Source organism: Eschrichtius robustus, chromosome 3, assembly GCF_028021215.1.
Source record: "Eschrichtius robustus isolate mEscRob2 chromosome 3, mEscRob2.pri, whole genome shotgun sequence".
In the NCBI taxonomy this organism is placed as follows: domain Eukaryota; kingdom Metazoa; phylum Chordata; class Mammalia; order Artiodactyla; family Eschrichtiidae; genus Eschrichtius; species Eschrichtius robustus.
The window spans coordinates 141,280,921-141,297,253 of NC_090826.1; the positions used below are offsets into that span (position 1 = coordinate 141,280,921).

General features: G+C 42.9%; 2 protein-coding genes across 2 annotated transcripts in view; both read left to right on the forward strand.

The window, feature by feature from the left end:
* Positions 1–392: 392 nt before the first annotated feature.
* LOC137761485 (transmembrane epididymal protein 1-like) lies at positions 393–1,166 on the forward strand. Its single transcript, XM_068538409.1, has one exon. It carries the CDS (start codon positions 393–395, stop codon positions 1,164–1,166), a length of 774 nt encoding a protein of 257 aa, XP_068394510.1.
* Positions 1,167–2,457: 1,291 nt separating this feature from the next.
* LOC137760724 (regulator of G-protein signaling protein-like) overlaps positions 2,458–16,333 on the forward strand; it is a 100,763-nt gene continuing 86,887 nt past the window's right edge. The window contains 1 exon segment of the mRNA XM_068537633.1: positions 2,458–2,611. Within this exon segment, the coding sequence (XP_068393734.1) occupies positions 2,458–2,611 (154 nt within the window).

The window sequence follows — 16,333 nt, forward strand, 5'->3', positions numbered from 1 at the left end:
GAGTACTCGCTTGTGTTCTGTGAATTTGGGAAGGAAGTAAGGAAGGTAGAAATGGGGAGAAGGGGGAGGAGAGGCAATGGAGGGCCTATGGCATTGTCTCTGAGAAAGAGAGACGCTCAAGGATGGTGCTGGTGAATATGCTTATTTCTTCATCTGGCAATGGTTGGTTAGCTATCAATGAACCAGAGCAGAAGACCAGAACGGAAACCATGACACCCACTCCACCGTAAGCTTGGGTTTTCTCCAAAACCATTTTCCTTCTGTATGTGGATGCAATGAGCTGAATAGAGAATATAAGTAGACGTCAAGAACCCCCCTCCACACTCTAGAGCCTGACGTGGCCACTCCAGAGCCTCTTGCCTCTGCCAGTGCTCAGACCTACCTTCAGTCTCATGGGAGGCTTTGAGGGTCATCTGTACCCAGGACTGTCTCTCTTCTTCTATGGACTTTATCACGCACGACTCGTCTCCAGGGCCTTGATATGCAACTACCCCGTCCAGTATCTGCCACGCCGTCCCTGGAGCAAAGGAAGATGGGCGAGGCTGCAGCAAATATACTATGTGGGACTGGCGAAGATATTGAGCTCCTTCATTTTAGTAGCCCAAGAACTGCATAACATTCAAGGGCAGTTTGTACTGATCAGCAAGATATATCACCAGAGAAACTTTTTGTACCACAAACAGTGGCAACATCTCACTCTCTACACGACCTTCTTCCTGAGTGGGTGTGTAGATGTGGTGAGCCAGAACCTGCTGCCCCAGAGGTCTCCTGCCCTGGAACAAGGTGCCCAAGCCCTGGGCATGTTTCTGATTCTGCCCCTGATGGTGTCTCACTTGCAGGACTCAGAAGGAGTGGAGCTGCGGTGTCACGTCCTGCTCATCCAGGCCTTGTTCCTGCTGCTGCTGGTGGTGATCGCAGAGCTGTGGGCTCCCAACGTGCGGCAGCTCTGGGTGATGAAGGCCTTTTTATATATGATTATAGGCTCTTGGCTCATCCAGATAGGCTTTATGCTTTACAAACCAATCTCTGGCCATAAATGGATGGATGATGACAAAAATGATATTTTATTTGTCACCATCTTCTTCTGCTGGCATGTGGCTTCCCTTGTCATTTTGATGATCTGGATCTATGGTGTCTCCTTTTTGTGGTATTGTTACATTTGCTGATGTCTGAACCAGGTGAGCCCGGAAGGGTACCTCTCACCTGCACATTCTGGAACAACTGGAGGAGAAGTTGTGGGGCGAGGAGCTGTCAGAGAGGGAGACCAAGTGTCTTTCCTTCAGAGGTGCCACCGAGGCAGCTCACTCCGCTGGGAGGGGCATACAGCTCTCTCCTCTTTTGGCTTCTTTCAGTCTTGTTTGCTAAGCAGTGAGCAGAGAAAAGGCAAATGAACCCAGGAGGCATGTTACTATGACCTTCACTTTCAACTCCCCAAGTATTTCCCCCATCTCCCCTCGACTCACCTCAGCTCCAGCCAAAGCAATCTGCTTGCCCTGCTCCTCTCTGCATTCCTCACCCACCACCCCAACCCAGTAGAAAGTGAAAATAAATGTACTATAATGTGCCTTTGGGTTTTTATAAATATCCCTCACCCACCACATAGAATACTTACCACGAGTCACTGACATTTAGTAATTATAATGATTTACAGTCTTTGGTGCAGCATAATATTTTACCCATCATAATAACCACCTCCTCATCCTTATTCTTTCTGGATCGCTTCTATACTCATACTAAATCTGAACTGTTATTTTGACCATCTAGAACTCATAGAACTGTTATTGAGGTCTTTCTTTTGATTACTTTATGGTTTATCAAACAGAAAGTCAGATACTTTTTTTATTCAGCTTTGTTGAGGTGTACTTAATATATAAAAAAATTGGACATAAGTTATACATTTTGATGAGTTTGGGCATAAATATATTGTGATACCATCACTACAATCCTTAAAGGCAATTTCCTCTTCAGGGTCTAGAAGAACAGAGCAGCAACCTGCACATAGTGAGGGCTCAAAAGTGTTTGTCTGCTTCCAGAATTTCTCCAGCCCCTTCTCGCCAAGTGTAGTGTCTGTCAGATTCTTCTACCTGGGTAGATCAACCCATTGCTGTGTACACACCTCAACGAATTTCCAAATAAGACTCACCTGCACCCAATCTTTTCTGGTTCTCATATAAAATAAAATCCAATGGCTTAGGGCTGAGTCAAGATGGCAGACTAGGAGGACACGGAGTTTGCCCCTCCTTACAACTAGGGCATCTACCAGGCACTGGTGGGGGACCACTGACACTTAAGGGGACAGGACAGGAGGAAACCCCAGGCCACCCAGTAGGATGTTTAGGAGAGGGAGTGGGGAGGAGAAGTGGAGGTGGGATGGGACCAGTGCCCCTGAGGGGTGACTGGGGGAGGGGAGGGTCCCACACCCAGAGAGGCCCACCCACGGTGAGGTTGTCAAGCGGGATGGGGAGAGATCCTCGGAAGATCGGATTGGAAGGGAACGCGGCCAGCATTTCCCCTGTCCACTTAGGCCCCAGGGAGCCTGCTGAGGTCCCAGGCCTGATCCTCTGCCCTCCGAGGCCCCTTCTGGCTGCATGGCTCCTGAGGGTGTGGGAGGGTGGGAGGCGGGGAGGGAAAGTAGATGCTGGATGCGAGCAGTGCCACTGAGGGGCTGCTGGGCGAGGGGAGGGGTTCCCACGCTCAGGAGGGGCATACCCACAGTGAGAGGATCAATGAGGATGGGGAGAGACCCTCAGGAGATCGGAAGATCAGAAGGGAATGCGGCCAGTGTTTCCCCTGCCCAATTGGGCTGCAGGGAGTCTGCTGAGGTCCCAGGCCTAATCCTCTACCCTCCAAGGCTCCCTCTAGCCACGCTGAGCCTAAGCTCCACACCCACACCCCCACCCAGGTCTTTACCTCCAGACTCGGCGCTCCGAGGCCCCCTCCCACCATGCTGCCGTTTCCAGCTGCGCATGTCCTCAGTCTAGACCCCGCCCCCGCCTAAACCCCACCCCCACCTAGACCCCGCCCCCAAAGCCATGTGTAAAATAGCTAGCTAGTGGGAACTACTGTATAGGACAGGGAGATCAGCTCAGTGCTTTGTGATGACCTAGATGGGTGGGATGGGAGGGGAGGGAGGTCCAAAAGGGAAGGGATATATATATATATCTGATATTCTTCACTGTACAGCAGAAACTAACACAACATTGTAAAGCAATCATACTCCAATAAAAAAATCCAATGGCTTGTTTATTCTGCATATTTTTCTTTTTAATCCTCACTACTATTCTATGAGGTAGACTTATAGATGATAACCTAAAACTCAAAAGTCTTAACAAAGTGGCTTAATGGAGGTAGACATTTAGCCATGTCACATAATGCTATAGCTGCGAGTCAAAGGGAATGGAATTCTGTGCGAGTAGAGTTAAAGTATTGGGGACTTGCAAAAGAATGTCTTTATGCCACCCGTTCTGCTTTTCTCCCTGCTGTCCCCAGGATGTGGAGAATCTAAGCTTCTCTACTTGCGGTCACAACTAAAATATTTATGCTTAGAACAGAGTGAGGCTGGGACAAGGATTCTAGAGAGCCATTATCCTTCTAGTTTCCCCCTTGCTTCTAGTTCCTAGGAAAACAAGATGTAACCCTTTTCCTTTGGTTCTGGCGCTATTCTTCCTTGTTTATTTTCTTGTTCAAAAGTTAAGGTGTAGCAGGGGTAAATTGTTGTCTGGCTGTTAAGAGCCTCTACTCTCTGGTTTTGGGAACTTGTGAGCATTCTGACGATTGCAAAGGAGGGAGGTACTTCCCAGTGTTATTTACAGGGGGCTCAGCAGTGTCTCAGAATGCAGGCTGGCATGCATGTGCTGAACGCCCAGTGTGTCAGCAGCGGGCAGCTCTCCATGGGAGGCTTACACCTTGCACCGGTGGGATGATCAGGTAATGATGCTGTCCACAGGACAGGAGCCATGGTCCCCGGGGTGGAAATAAAATATTCCCCAGACATTAGTTCAGCTTCTGTGCTTCTCCTTGCTCCTGGTGACCGTGGAGCTCTGCACTTTCCGCTGGAGGTTCTACTCTGTTCCTGGTTGTTACCTCTGGGTCCCATCCCCTTGTTTCTTACCCAGAACCTTAGGTATCTTTTCAGACCTTGCCCAGCCTTGCAGCTCCTCCTTCCTGTGGCCTCATTCAAACTCCTCTAGTGCCTTGAGTTTGGGGTGGCAGGGAGTCTGGTTTTCCTCTATATTCGTTCCTAGTGATTTGACAAAACTCTCTGTTTTCTACTTCATTCAGGCCTCCTTTTCTTCATATTAAAAGCATATTTTCAATTTTTTTTAACCTAAAAATTGAATTTTTTTTTTTTTTTGGTATTACAATCTGACCTCATCTTGAGGCAATGTCTTTCACTATAGGGAGAAAAGTTATATACAAGGGCAGAAAAGAACAGACAAAATATTACTATTTTAAGGTATTTTCTCTCTACAAATGTAAAAGTTGAAGAGATACCTAAGCCACTTTTTGACAGATCTCTCTTGCTTTTGAGTAGTTTTGAGATCAGATACTGATGAGCTCATCTCTTGTAGTAAATTAATGCCTCAAAATATTATTATGTCTCACAATGTGTACCTTTGAGGTAAAATAATAAATAGTAGCAGAGACCTTCAAAGCCACAAAGGATTATTACTGAGGCCTGATATCATGGTGGAATGGGCAGGGCTGCTGTTTGGGTGATAAGGAACTTTCTGCATTCCTCATATCACAGTAGTATGAGCACTCTGACAGTAATCCTAATGACACTGGAATGTAAAATCAACTGAAGAGAAATCTGGGAAAAAAAGAAAACTAAAAAGCCCAAACAGAATTCTGGAGACAAAGGTGTAATCTTTACCACCATCCACCAGAGGGCACCATCTTTGCATGAGCTAGGAAAGGGCCCTTGCTCTCCATTTGTGCTGAGGTATCAATTTTAAAAGAAATGAGGGAAGGATGAAGAGGAAGGTAGAAAAATACATAAGCAAGTGTTTTCTAAGCATCTAGTAAGCATAATGAAGGTCTGTTTGTTTCCTATTAAACTTAGATGTGTGGACATGAATAAGCATAAAATGCAGCTAATAGATATAGAGTATATATGTATAGATCTTTATCTATACGTAGATATATAGAGTATATATGTATGTATCTTTATCTATATATCTATATCTATATCTATATATCCGTATATAGATATAGATATATAGATAAAGATAGCTGTATATACATAAATATATAGATATATATGTTTGTGTGTCTCAAAAACACAGCAGTGTCAAAACACTTGAGCTAAAATGGCTGTTTTTTAGCAACTCTATAAAAGTCATCAAAATGCTCATTTAGCTCATCACATAGGCATACAATGAATAGTTGGTGAATGAGTAAATAAAGCATCTAGTACAGGTGTAACATGGATGAAATGTCAATTTAATTCTGATTTGGGTTTTGAGGGATACGCAGGAGTTTGTTAGAGGAGTCCAGGGCAGGCACTTTGAGGTCATACGTTCCTGTACTCATAAGCCCAGCAGTGCAGTTCCAGGGATGGGATTTCACGGCCCGATGGTACCAGAGAAAACTCTTGAGTTCCTGCCCCCTAGGAAGGGTGGCTAAGGAAGAGCCACACAAATTGTTTCATGGAAAGCTCATTAATTTGCATTTCAGGTGAAAGGTAGAAGATTATTAACGGGCTCTTCCAATGGAGCGCGGTGCCTACAACAAAATGCTTGCAATTGCTTGTGTTATAATCAATATTCAATATATTATGGTACACATTTATAAACTAATTGTTAAACTTTTAAACTTGGCATATAGAATTACTTTTAAATGTAATTGTATTTTAAATTGCTTTCACTTTTTCCTCTTTTTTCAATAAAATCATACATTTGATAAATCAAATTTTCCTAAACAGATACCACTTCCATATTTTGTTAACTAAAATTCCTTAGGCATTTCATATTATGAGCTGAAAATATGATTTTAAAAAATGCTTTACATACCTAACAAGGCAGATTTACAAACCTAACAAAGAAGTTTCTCCTAAGAACTTAAAAAGGCTCTTGTAAATTTAATGTCAGATTTTTAAATGCAAAACAAAATTTAAGCATTTTATTGTACAAAAAACAACATACACAAAACAGCACACATTTTTTTAAAAGTACAATATATTTGCATGTGTGTCTTGATGTTTCATGTGTTCCAAGATGAGTTTGTAGCCTACCATGTTTCTTCAATCATAAATTACCTCATTCATTAATCAGTGTAACACACACACATGCACACATCTTAAGACAATTCAGGGTGAAGCTCTGAATAGTTTAATAATCACATTTTATTCTTTAGATTATCTCTTCCTTTGGAAAAGAGAGATCATAGCCTGGGCAAAGGAAATTCTTTTAGTTCTCTTCCTAGAAGAGTGGTCTATACAGCACTGATATATACCCACATTCCTTAAGACACTATGCTTTTATTTCTATTTTTATGTTTTTAACATCTTTATTGGAGTATAATTGCTTTACAATGGTGTGTTAGTTTCTGCTTCATAACAAAGTGAATCAGTTATACATATACATATATCCCCATACCTCCTCCCTCTTGCATCTCCCTCCCACCCTCCCTATCCCACCCCTCTTGGTGGTCACAAAGCACTGAGCTGATCTCCCTGTGCTATGTGGCTGCTTCCCACTAGCTATCTGTTTTACATTTGGTAGAGTATATATGTCCATGCCGTTCTCTTACTTCATCCCAGCTTACCCTTCCCGCTCCCCGTGTCCTCAAGTCCATTCTCTACATCTGCATCTTTATTCCTGTCCTGCCCCTAGGTTCTTCAGAACCTTTTTTTTTTTAGATTCCATATATATGTGTTAACATATGGTATTTGCTTTTCTCTTCCTGACTTACTTCACTCTGTATGACAGACTCTAGGTCCATCCACCTCACTACAAATAACTCAATTTCTTTTCTTTTTATGGCTGAGTAATATTCCACTGTATATATGTGCCACATCTTCTTTATCCATTCATCTATCGAAGGGCACTTAGGTTGCTTCCATGCCCTGGCTATTGTAATTAGAGCTGCAATGAACATTGTGCTACCTGAATCTTTTTGAATTATGGTTTTCTCAGGGTACATGCCTAGTAGTGGGATTGCTGGGTCATATGGTAGTTCTATTTTTAGTTTTTTAAGGGACCTCCATACTCTTCTCCATAGTGGCTGTATCAATTTACATTCCCACCAAGAGTGCAAGAGGGTTCCCTTTTCTCCACACCCTCTCCAGCATTTATTGTTTGTAGATTTTTTATTGATGGCCATTCTGACAGGTGTGAGGTGATACCTCATTGTAGTTTTGATTTGCATTTCTCTAATGATTAGTGATGTTGAGCATCCTTTCATGTGTTTGTTGGCAATCTGTATATCTTCTTTGGAGAAGTGTCTATTTAGGTCTTCTGCACATTTTTGGATTGGGTTGTTTGTTTTTTTGATATTGAGCTGCATGAGCAGCTTGTAAATTTTGGAGATTAATCCTTTGTCAGTTGCTTCATTTGCAAGTATTTTCTCCCATTCTGAGGGTTGTCTTTTGGTCTTGTTTATGGTTTCCTTTGCTGTGCATAAGCTTTTAAGTTTCATTAGGTCCCATTTGTTTATTTTTGTTTGTATTTCCACCTAACCTTACAGCTAAAGCAATTAGAGAAAGAAGAACAAAAAAACCCCCAGGGTTAGCAGAAGGAAAGAGATCATAAAGATCAGACCAGAAATAAATGAAAAAGAAATGAAAGAAACAACACCAAAGATTAATGAAACTAAAAGCTGGTACTTTGAGAAGATAAACAAAATTGATAAACCATTAGCCAGACTCATCAAGAAAAAAAGGGAGAAGACTCAAATCAATAGAATTAGAAATGAAAAAGGAGAAGTAACAACTGACACTGCAGAAATACAAAGCATCATGAGAGATTACTACAAGCAACTATGTTGCAATAAAATGGGCAAACTGGAAGAAATGGACAAATTCTTAGAAAAGCACAACCTTCCGAGACTGAACCAGGAAGAAATAGAAAATATAAACAGACCAATCACAAGCACTGAAATTGAGACTGTGGTTAAAAATCTTCCAACAAACAAAAGCCCAGGACCAGATGGCTTCACAGGCAAATTCTATCAAGCATTTAGAGCAGAGCTAACACCTATCCTTCTCAAACTCTTCCAAAATATAGCAGAGGGAGGAACACTCCCAAACTCACTCTATGAGGCCACCATCACCCTGATACCAAAACCAGACAAGGATGTCACAAACAAAGAAAACTACAGGCCAATATCACTGATGAACATAGATGCAAAAATGCTCAGCAAAATACTAGCAAACAGAATCCAAGAGCACATTAAAAGGATCATACACCATGATCAAGTGGGGTTTATCCCAGGAAGGCAAGGATTCTTCAATATACACAAATCAATCCAAGTGATAAACCATATTAACAAATTGAAGGAGAAAAACCATATGATTATCTCAATAGATGCAGAAAAAGCTTTCGACAAAGTTCAACACCCATTTATGATAAGACACTATGCTTTTAGACTTGTCTTCAGTGAAGTTATGTGAAGCCACCCTCTACTCCTAATCACTGCCCCACTATCTTCCCTGCAGCTCAAAGAGGCTGATTACTGGAGCTATTAGCAACCAAATGGAGTGTTGTCACCCCAATAATAGCAAGGACTAAAAGCCAACAATGCTGGATAGAGGCTTGAATTACATGATGGTTAGATCCCTGATCCTTTCAAGACCTTCTAGTTCCCAAAGTGAAAGGGTACCGGATGTCTCCCGTACTTGTGTGATGATAAGAATCACCTGGGGTGCTTGCTAAACACATCCATTGGGCTTCCCTTGTAGTGCAGTTGTTAAGAATCCGCCTGCCAGTGCAGGAGACACAGGTTCAAGCCCTGGTCCGGGAAGATCCCACATGCCACGGAACAACTAAGCCCGTGAGCCACAACCACTGAGCCTGTGCTTTAGAGCCTGCGAGCTACAACTACTGAGCCCGCATGTCTAGAGCCCATGCTCTGCAACAAGAGAAGCCACAGCAATGAGAAGCCTGTGCACCGCAAGGAGGAGTAGCCCCCGCTTGCCACAAAAAGAGAAAGCCCGCGCGAAGCAACAAAGACACAACACGGCCAAAAATAAATAAATAAATAAATAATAAAACAAAACAAAACAAACAAACACATACATTACCATGTCCATGCTCTGACAACTCTAGCTTAGAAGAGCCTGGGTGAGGCTCAAGGGTATTGTATATTTTACAAGTGCCCCAGATGATTATTATTATCAGGCAAATATAAACTATATTGTTTTTTTAAAACTTATACCTAAGTTCACGTCTCAGCTCTACCACTTACCAGTTGTGTGTTGGAGCAGATCCAGTGTGCAATGATTTCCCAAAGCTCTGGGCATCTCCGTTACTCCAGTACACACTTACCTTGGAAATGGCAGATCTCTTTGGCAAAAGTTAGGAAGAGACTCCCAGGAAATACTTGCAAAAATATCGCAAGGTTCTTCCTAAGGGGCAAAATGCTTTCTTTTCATTTAAGAGCTTCTAGGTCCGACTCAGGACTGAAAATTGGATGAGGGGCCTGGAATGCTACATGACGGCTCATTTTTGGTTCGTATTCATATTAATTCATTCACTCAAATATTTATTGAGCACTTCCACGTGACAGAAACTTCTCTAGATGTTTGGGATGCATCATTTTAAAAAAGAGTACAAAATTCCTGTCACCATGTAGCTTATGTTCTCAAGTAGAATCTTAGTGAGTCTGCCACACATTGTTTCCAAGGGACCCTATGATCAATAGCCACCACAAAGAATCTGTGGGTTGGATCATTCTGATATCCATACACCATCCCTGCTATTATATCCACATATACTTTGGTGGTTAGCACCACCTCCCATTGCAATCAAAGGCAATTTTCAACTACAGCATCTCCTTTCAGCCTTTGTGGACATCTCCACTGGGCCACTACTGCTGGCACCATCACCAATGAGCCTTTGCTGTAATAAGCACCACCATGCATAATCTCCCATTGCCCCTGAGCTTTTTTCTTTTGCTTTTTAAAATTATTATAATTATTATTGTTTATTGGAGTATAACTGCTTTGAGTCACCCCTTCAAGATGAAGAGTTCTGGATGGAGGATCTGACTGCTGAGTCTAGGACAGGTGCCCGTGTCCTTGCGGCCAGGACAGGAGAGGGATTGTCTGGCCCCTCTGGGGGCCTCCCTCCAAGACTCACACAATTTTTCACCCCAAATAAGAAGGACGGTCAGAGACTGAGTGACCAAAACAAAGCTACACAAAACGCTAATAAATGCACTTGCTCCTGACCCACTCGGTGTTCAGGATCCTCTTTGGGCTGATTTACAGGTATCCTAGGACAGTGTAAGGAGGGATCTAAATGTGGCCAATCAGACCCAAACCCAGGACTACCCAAAATCATTTGCCTCTCCTTCAAGTGAACAAGAACTTAGTCTTCAAACCCATTTGAAGGCAATAAAAAATGAGTAACAAAAGTTAATTTCCACATTAAAATCTTCTGAACACTTGTCTTACAACAAGCTGTTCTCTGTGAGTAAACTCATGCTGAGTTCCAAATTTCCAACTTGCAAAACATGTTTTAGACCTTGCTAGAAATTACTTCTGCCTCCTTTCTCATTGGTTATTATTGTTCTTCATCTCTAATAAGATTCTTTCTATGTGGATAAAAAGTTTTCTGCTCTTTTCTTTGAGCTGCTCATGACCCCAGAAGTAGGCCTGGCCTGGTTTACAATAGAAAATCGTTATACCATCCTGAGAAAAATTAAAATGAAAGAATTATAACTTCTTTCCCGTATTGCCTCTTGCTTGCCTCTATTTTTCTGGAGTGATTGGTCTAGATGAATGAGGGATTGATCAGGATTAGAACATTTCTGGTCAAAGTTGGTCACAGAAAATCTGCAGTTCTTTTGTGTGTTATGATTTGATGAAAATATTAAATGACTTTTTCTCAGTTTTATGGTAAAATTCTTAGATATGTGGGGTACCTTTTTCTAAGTAGCTCCTTTCCATATAGATATTGTTTATGTCTTCCTTTATAACATTTGTGGGAAAGAAAGTCTAATTAAACATATAAGGATACACACAAGAAGTGGCAGGAGAAATTATACAGAAAAATACATCATCGTGAGAAAGTCCAAGAGAGTTATTTCTAAGCCCATTAAAATATGTTTTTCATGTGAAAGGGAGGTTTGATTTACTGGCACATTTGAAATGGCATGGGCTCTTGAATCAAATAGGCAGAGTTCAATCTCAGTGTTGCACTTATTAGCTTTCATTGAAAAGGAGGTGATGATAATCCCTATTTTGCATGGCTGAGAATTGAATGAGAATCAAGTATAAACACCTAGTCTAATTCTTCCTCATGGAAGGCATTCAGCTAATGTTTATTCAATCTTTTTTCAAAGCCAATGGATAGTAACCCACAGCCAACCAGAGGAAGCTATCTAGGAAGGAAGAGAAGGGGTAGAAAACAGCATGGATATTAGGTTGAATTTTCCAGCTTCTCTGAGAGACAAGTCAAGTCATTAAACATTCACTGTGTACCTGTTAAATTTCTAGAAGGATATTGGATCCAAAAGACACATGAGAAATAAATGAACAGATTCCTACTCCCTCGAAGCATAAAATCAAGTTAAAAAGACAGAACTTAAAATCAGGATCTAGAATTAGACAACAATTATAAAGAAACTGTTGAACCACACCAAATAGTATGGACTAAAGCCCTAAGTATGGGAAGAGTCTGTATGGTTAAGAGAATCCAGAAGATCAGGTAACATAAAGACTTATTTTCAGATTGAGGTCTCTACCAGAGGTATAGAATCTGGAACCCCTAGGAGAAGGTGTCATTGTGCATTCATAAGGAGCAGGGTTCTGTTGACTGGGGACTAATTCTGCTCCTAACCAATCACAGTAGCAGGAAGAGCAAGGCAACATGAGCAATGCTGGTGAGTCTCTGAGAGGGATGTCTCTGCGGCTTTGAGCCCCCCAAATAAGGCAAACCACTCACCTTCGTGGTCGTTAACAGGAATGAGTCATTCAGGGACACCACATGTAGATTTTATGTTATTCATACCAGTTGTTTTTCTTCTCTCTTCTCCCCTTCACCCACTTTATGCCACCGCATCTTTTAGGATCAGAAAGGGTCCCATTCATAAGACAACTAAGGTAACTAGGAGGGATAACTAAGAGGGAAGAATTAAAATGCATATTGGGCCATTGTATATCATACCTCCTCCAGGTAGAAGGCTAGCATGAGGTCTGGGGTTATCCAACAATTTCTTTGTTAGCACATCAGTATCACTATTGTGTGGAATGAATGTTGAAAGCCTGCTCAGATTATAATGAAGTTTGAAGCCAAAACAGGTGAGAATGGAAAAACAAGAATGGAGAAATAGGACAGGGAAGTGGAGGATATGGAGAGCCTTGTTCCTATATCCCATGAAGACTGTATTGTTAATGCCAAGCACTGTCACAGTCAAGCCCCTTGTCCCCAATAGTATGTGTGACTATAGAAAACAATCGATTGAGAAATTTATCCAAAACCTCACTTTCCTGCACTCAGATCATCTCAATAATCTTATGCAGCAAATCCATGCCAGGATTTATGAATAACAGCAAATGAACAAAAGTCCAAACGATTGAAGATCTTTTCTTGAAAGAACAATTCATTCAACATTTACAGAACTTAGACACTGTGCAAACACTCTTAGTGTCTAGAGGAAGAAAGATGAAAAGACAAAAATCCCTCCTCTCATGGAGCTCAGTCTGTTGAGGAAGACAGATGCATCAATGAGTGAAAACAGTGACTTGTTAATTGTTGTGATGGAAGTTGAACATGACCATGTGAGGTGGGGAGGAGGAGTGATCAATTTTACTATTGTGTAGATTCTACCATTCTTGGCTCACCAGGAAGATTAATGTAAACCGGTTCTTGACAGATAACTAATAATTTGCAAAGCAGACCAGAGCTGAGAGAACATTTCAGGGGATGGGAATGTGGGAACAAAGATATGGAGGTTGGATGTGAGAATGCATGGCATGTGCAGGAAAGAGCAATGTCTTGGCCGGTCGACAGGAGGCAGCATGATGTGGAGTGATGGCAGGTCAGAAAGAACCCAAAAGCTTGATTGGGTGAAGCCTCACATACTGTACTAAGAAATTTAGGCTTTACCTTGTAGGACATTAAAGAGTCTCTGAAGGGTTTTAGCAACAATGTGGTGGCAGTGACTAGAAACAGGGAGAACATTTGAAGAAACAGATGCAATAGTCTAGATGAGAGATGATACGGGCCTAAAATAAGAGAATGACTATATGGATGGAGATGCGAGAGTAGATTCCATAGATATGTAAAAGGAGAAACCACCTGCCCCTCCATTGAAAAGGGGAGTATTAAGAGAGAGAGAGAGAGAAACAGAGCAAGAGGAATCAAAGAAGATTTTCAAGTTTCTGGTTTAGACAATCGGATGGTGGTTCCAGTAACTGAGACTGGGAAAACAGGAAAAGGAGCAGGTTGGGAAGGTAAATTATCAGTTCAGCTTTGAAGACATTGAGATGAAAGTGGTTGATGGGTGTTCATGTGGAGATGTCCCATAGTTCACTGGATATTTAAAACTAGAGCCAAAGAATGAAGTCTGGACTGAGAACATAGATTTTGAAATTATCCATGTGGAATAGATTAATTAAATCAGGGAATTCTCGGGGAGGAGCTTCAAGATGGCGGAAGAGTAAGACGCAGAGATCAGCTTCCTCCCCACAAATACATCAGAAATACATGTACATGTGGAACAGCTCCTACAGAACACCGACTGAACGCTGGTAGAAGACCTCAGACCTCCCAAAAGGCAAGAAACTCCCCACATACCTGGGTAGGGCAAAAGAAAAAAGGAAAAACAGAGGCAAAAGAATAGGGATGGGACCTGCACCAGTGGGAGGGAGCCGTGAAGGAGGAAAGGTTTCCACACACTAGGCAGGCCCTTCGTGGGCGGAGACTGTGGGTGGCGGAGGGGGGAAGCTTCGGAGCCACGGAGGAGAGCGCAGCCACAGGGGTGCGGCGGGCAAAGCGGAGAGATTCCCGCACGGAGGATCGGCGCCGAGCAGCACTCACCAGCCCGAGAGGCTTGTCTGCTCAGCCGCCGGGGCGGGCGGGGCTGGGAGCTGAGGCTCGGGCTTCGGACGGATCGCAGGGAGAGGACTGGGGTTGGCGGAGCGAACACAGCCTGAAGGGGGCTAGTGCGCCACAGCTAGCTGGGAGGGAGGCCGGGAAAAGGTCTGGAGCTGCCGAAGAGGCAAGAGACTTTTTCTTGCCTCTTTGTTTCCTGGTGCGCGAGGAGAGGGGATTCAGAGCGCCGCCTAAATGAGCTCCAGAGACGGGCGCAAGCCGCGGCTATCAGCGCGGACCCCAGAGACGGGCGTGAGACGCTAAGGCTGCTGCTGCCGCCACCAAGAAGCCTGTGTGCGAGCACAGGTCACTCTCCACACCGCCCCTCCCGGGAGCCGGTGCAGCCTGCCACTGCCAGGGTCCCGTGATCCAGGGACAACTTCCCCGGGAGAACGCACAGCACGCCTCAGGCTGGTGCAACGTCACGCTGGCCTCTGCCACCGCAGGCTCACCCCACGTCCGTACCCCTCCCTCCCCCCGGCCTGAGTGAGCCAGAGCCCGCGAAGCAGGTGCTCCTTTAACCCCGTTCTGTCTGAGTGAAGAACAGACGCCCTCAGGCGACCTACATGCAGAGGCAGGTCCAAATCCAAAGCTGAACCCCGGGAGCTGTACGAACAAAGAAGAGAAAGGGAAATCTCTCCCAGCAGCCTCAGGAGCAGCAGATTAAAGCTCCACAATCAACTTGATGTACCCTGCATCTGTGGAATACCTGAATAGACAACGTATCATCCCAAATTGAGGAGGTGGACTTTAGGAGCAATGACATATATATATTTTTCCCTTTTTCTCTTTTTGTGAGTGTGTATGTGTATGCTTCTGCGTGTGATTTTGTCTGTATAGCTTTGCTTTTACCATTTGTCCTAGGATTCTGTCTGCCCATTTTTGTTGTAGTTGTTGTTTTTATTACTTCTCAAAAAATTTTTCTTAATAAGTTTTTTTATTTTAATAACTTTATTTTATTTTACTTTATTTTATTTTATCTTCTTCTTTCTTTCTTTCTTTCTTTCTTTTTTTTCTCCCTTTTATTCTGAGCCATGTGGATAACAGGCTCTTGGTGCTCCAGCCAGGCATCAGGGCTGTGCCTCTGAGGTGGGAGAGCCAAGTTCAGGACACTGGTCCATAAGAGACCTCCCAGTTCCACGTAATATCAAACGGTGAAAATCTCCCAGAGATCTCCATCTCAATGACAAGACACAGCTCCACTCAATGACCAGCAAGCTACAGTGCTGGACACCCTATGCCAAACAACTAGCAAGACAGGAACACAACCCCATCCATTAGCACAGAGGCTCCCTAAAATCATAATAAGGCCACAGACACCCCAAAATACACCACCAGACGTAGACCTGCCCACCAGAAAGACAAGATCCAGCCTCATCAACCAGAACACAGACACTAGTCTCCTCCACCAGGAAGCTTACACAACCCACTGAACCAACCTTAGCCACTGGGGACAGACACCAAAAACAACGGGAACTACGAACCTGCAGCCTGCAAAAAGGAGATCCCAAACACAGTAAGTTAAGAAAAATGAGAAGACAGAGAAACACACAGCAGATGAAGGAGCAAGGTAAAAACCCACCAGACCTAACAAATGAAGAGGAAATAGGCAGTCTACCTGAAAAAGAATTCAGAATAATGATAGTAAAGATGATCTAAACTCTTGGAAATAGAATGGAGAAAATACAAGAAACGTTTAACAAGGACTTAGAAGAACTAAAGAGCAAACAAACAGTGATGAAGAACACAATAAATGAAATTTAAAATTCTCTAGAAGGGATCAATAGCAGAATAACTGAGGCAGAAGAACGGATAAGTGACCTGGAAGATAAAATAGTGGAAATAACTACTGCAGAGCAGAATAAAGAAAAAAGAATGAAAAGAATTGAGGACAGTCTTAGAGACCTCTGAGACAACACTAAACACACCACCATTCGAATTATAGGGGTCTCAGAAGAAAAAGAGAAAAAGAAAGGGACTGAGAAAATATTTGAAGAGATTATAGTTGAAAATTTCGCTAATATGGGAAAGGAAATACTTAATCAGGTCCAGGGAACACAGAGAGTCCCATA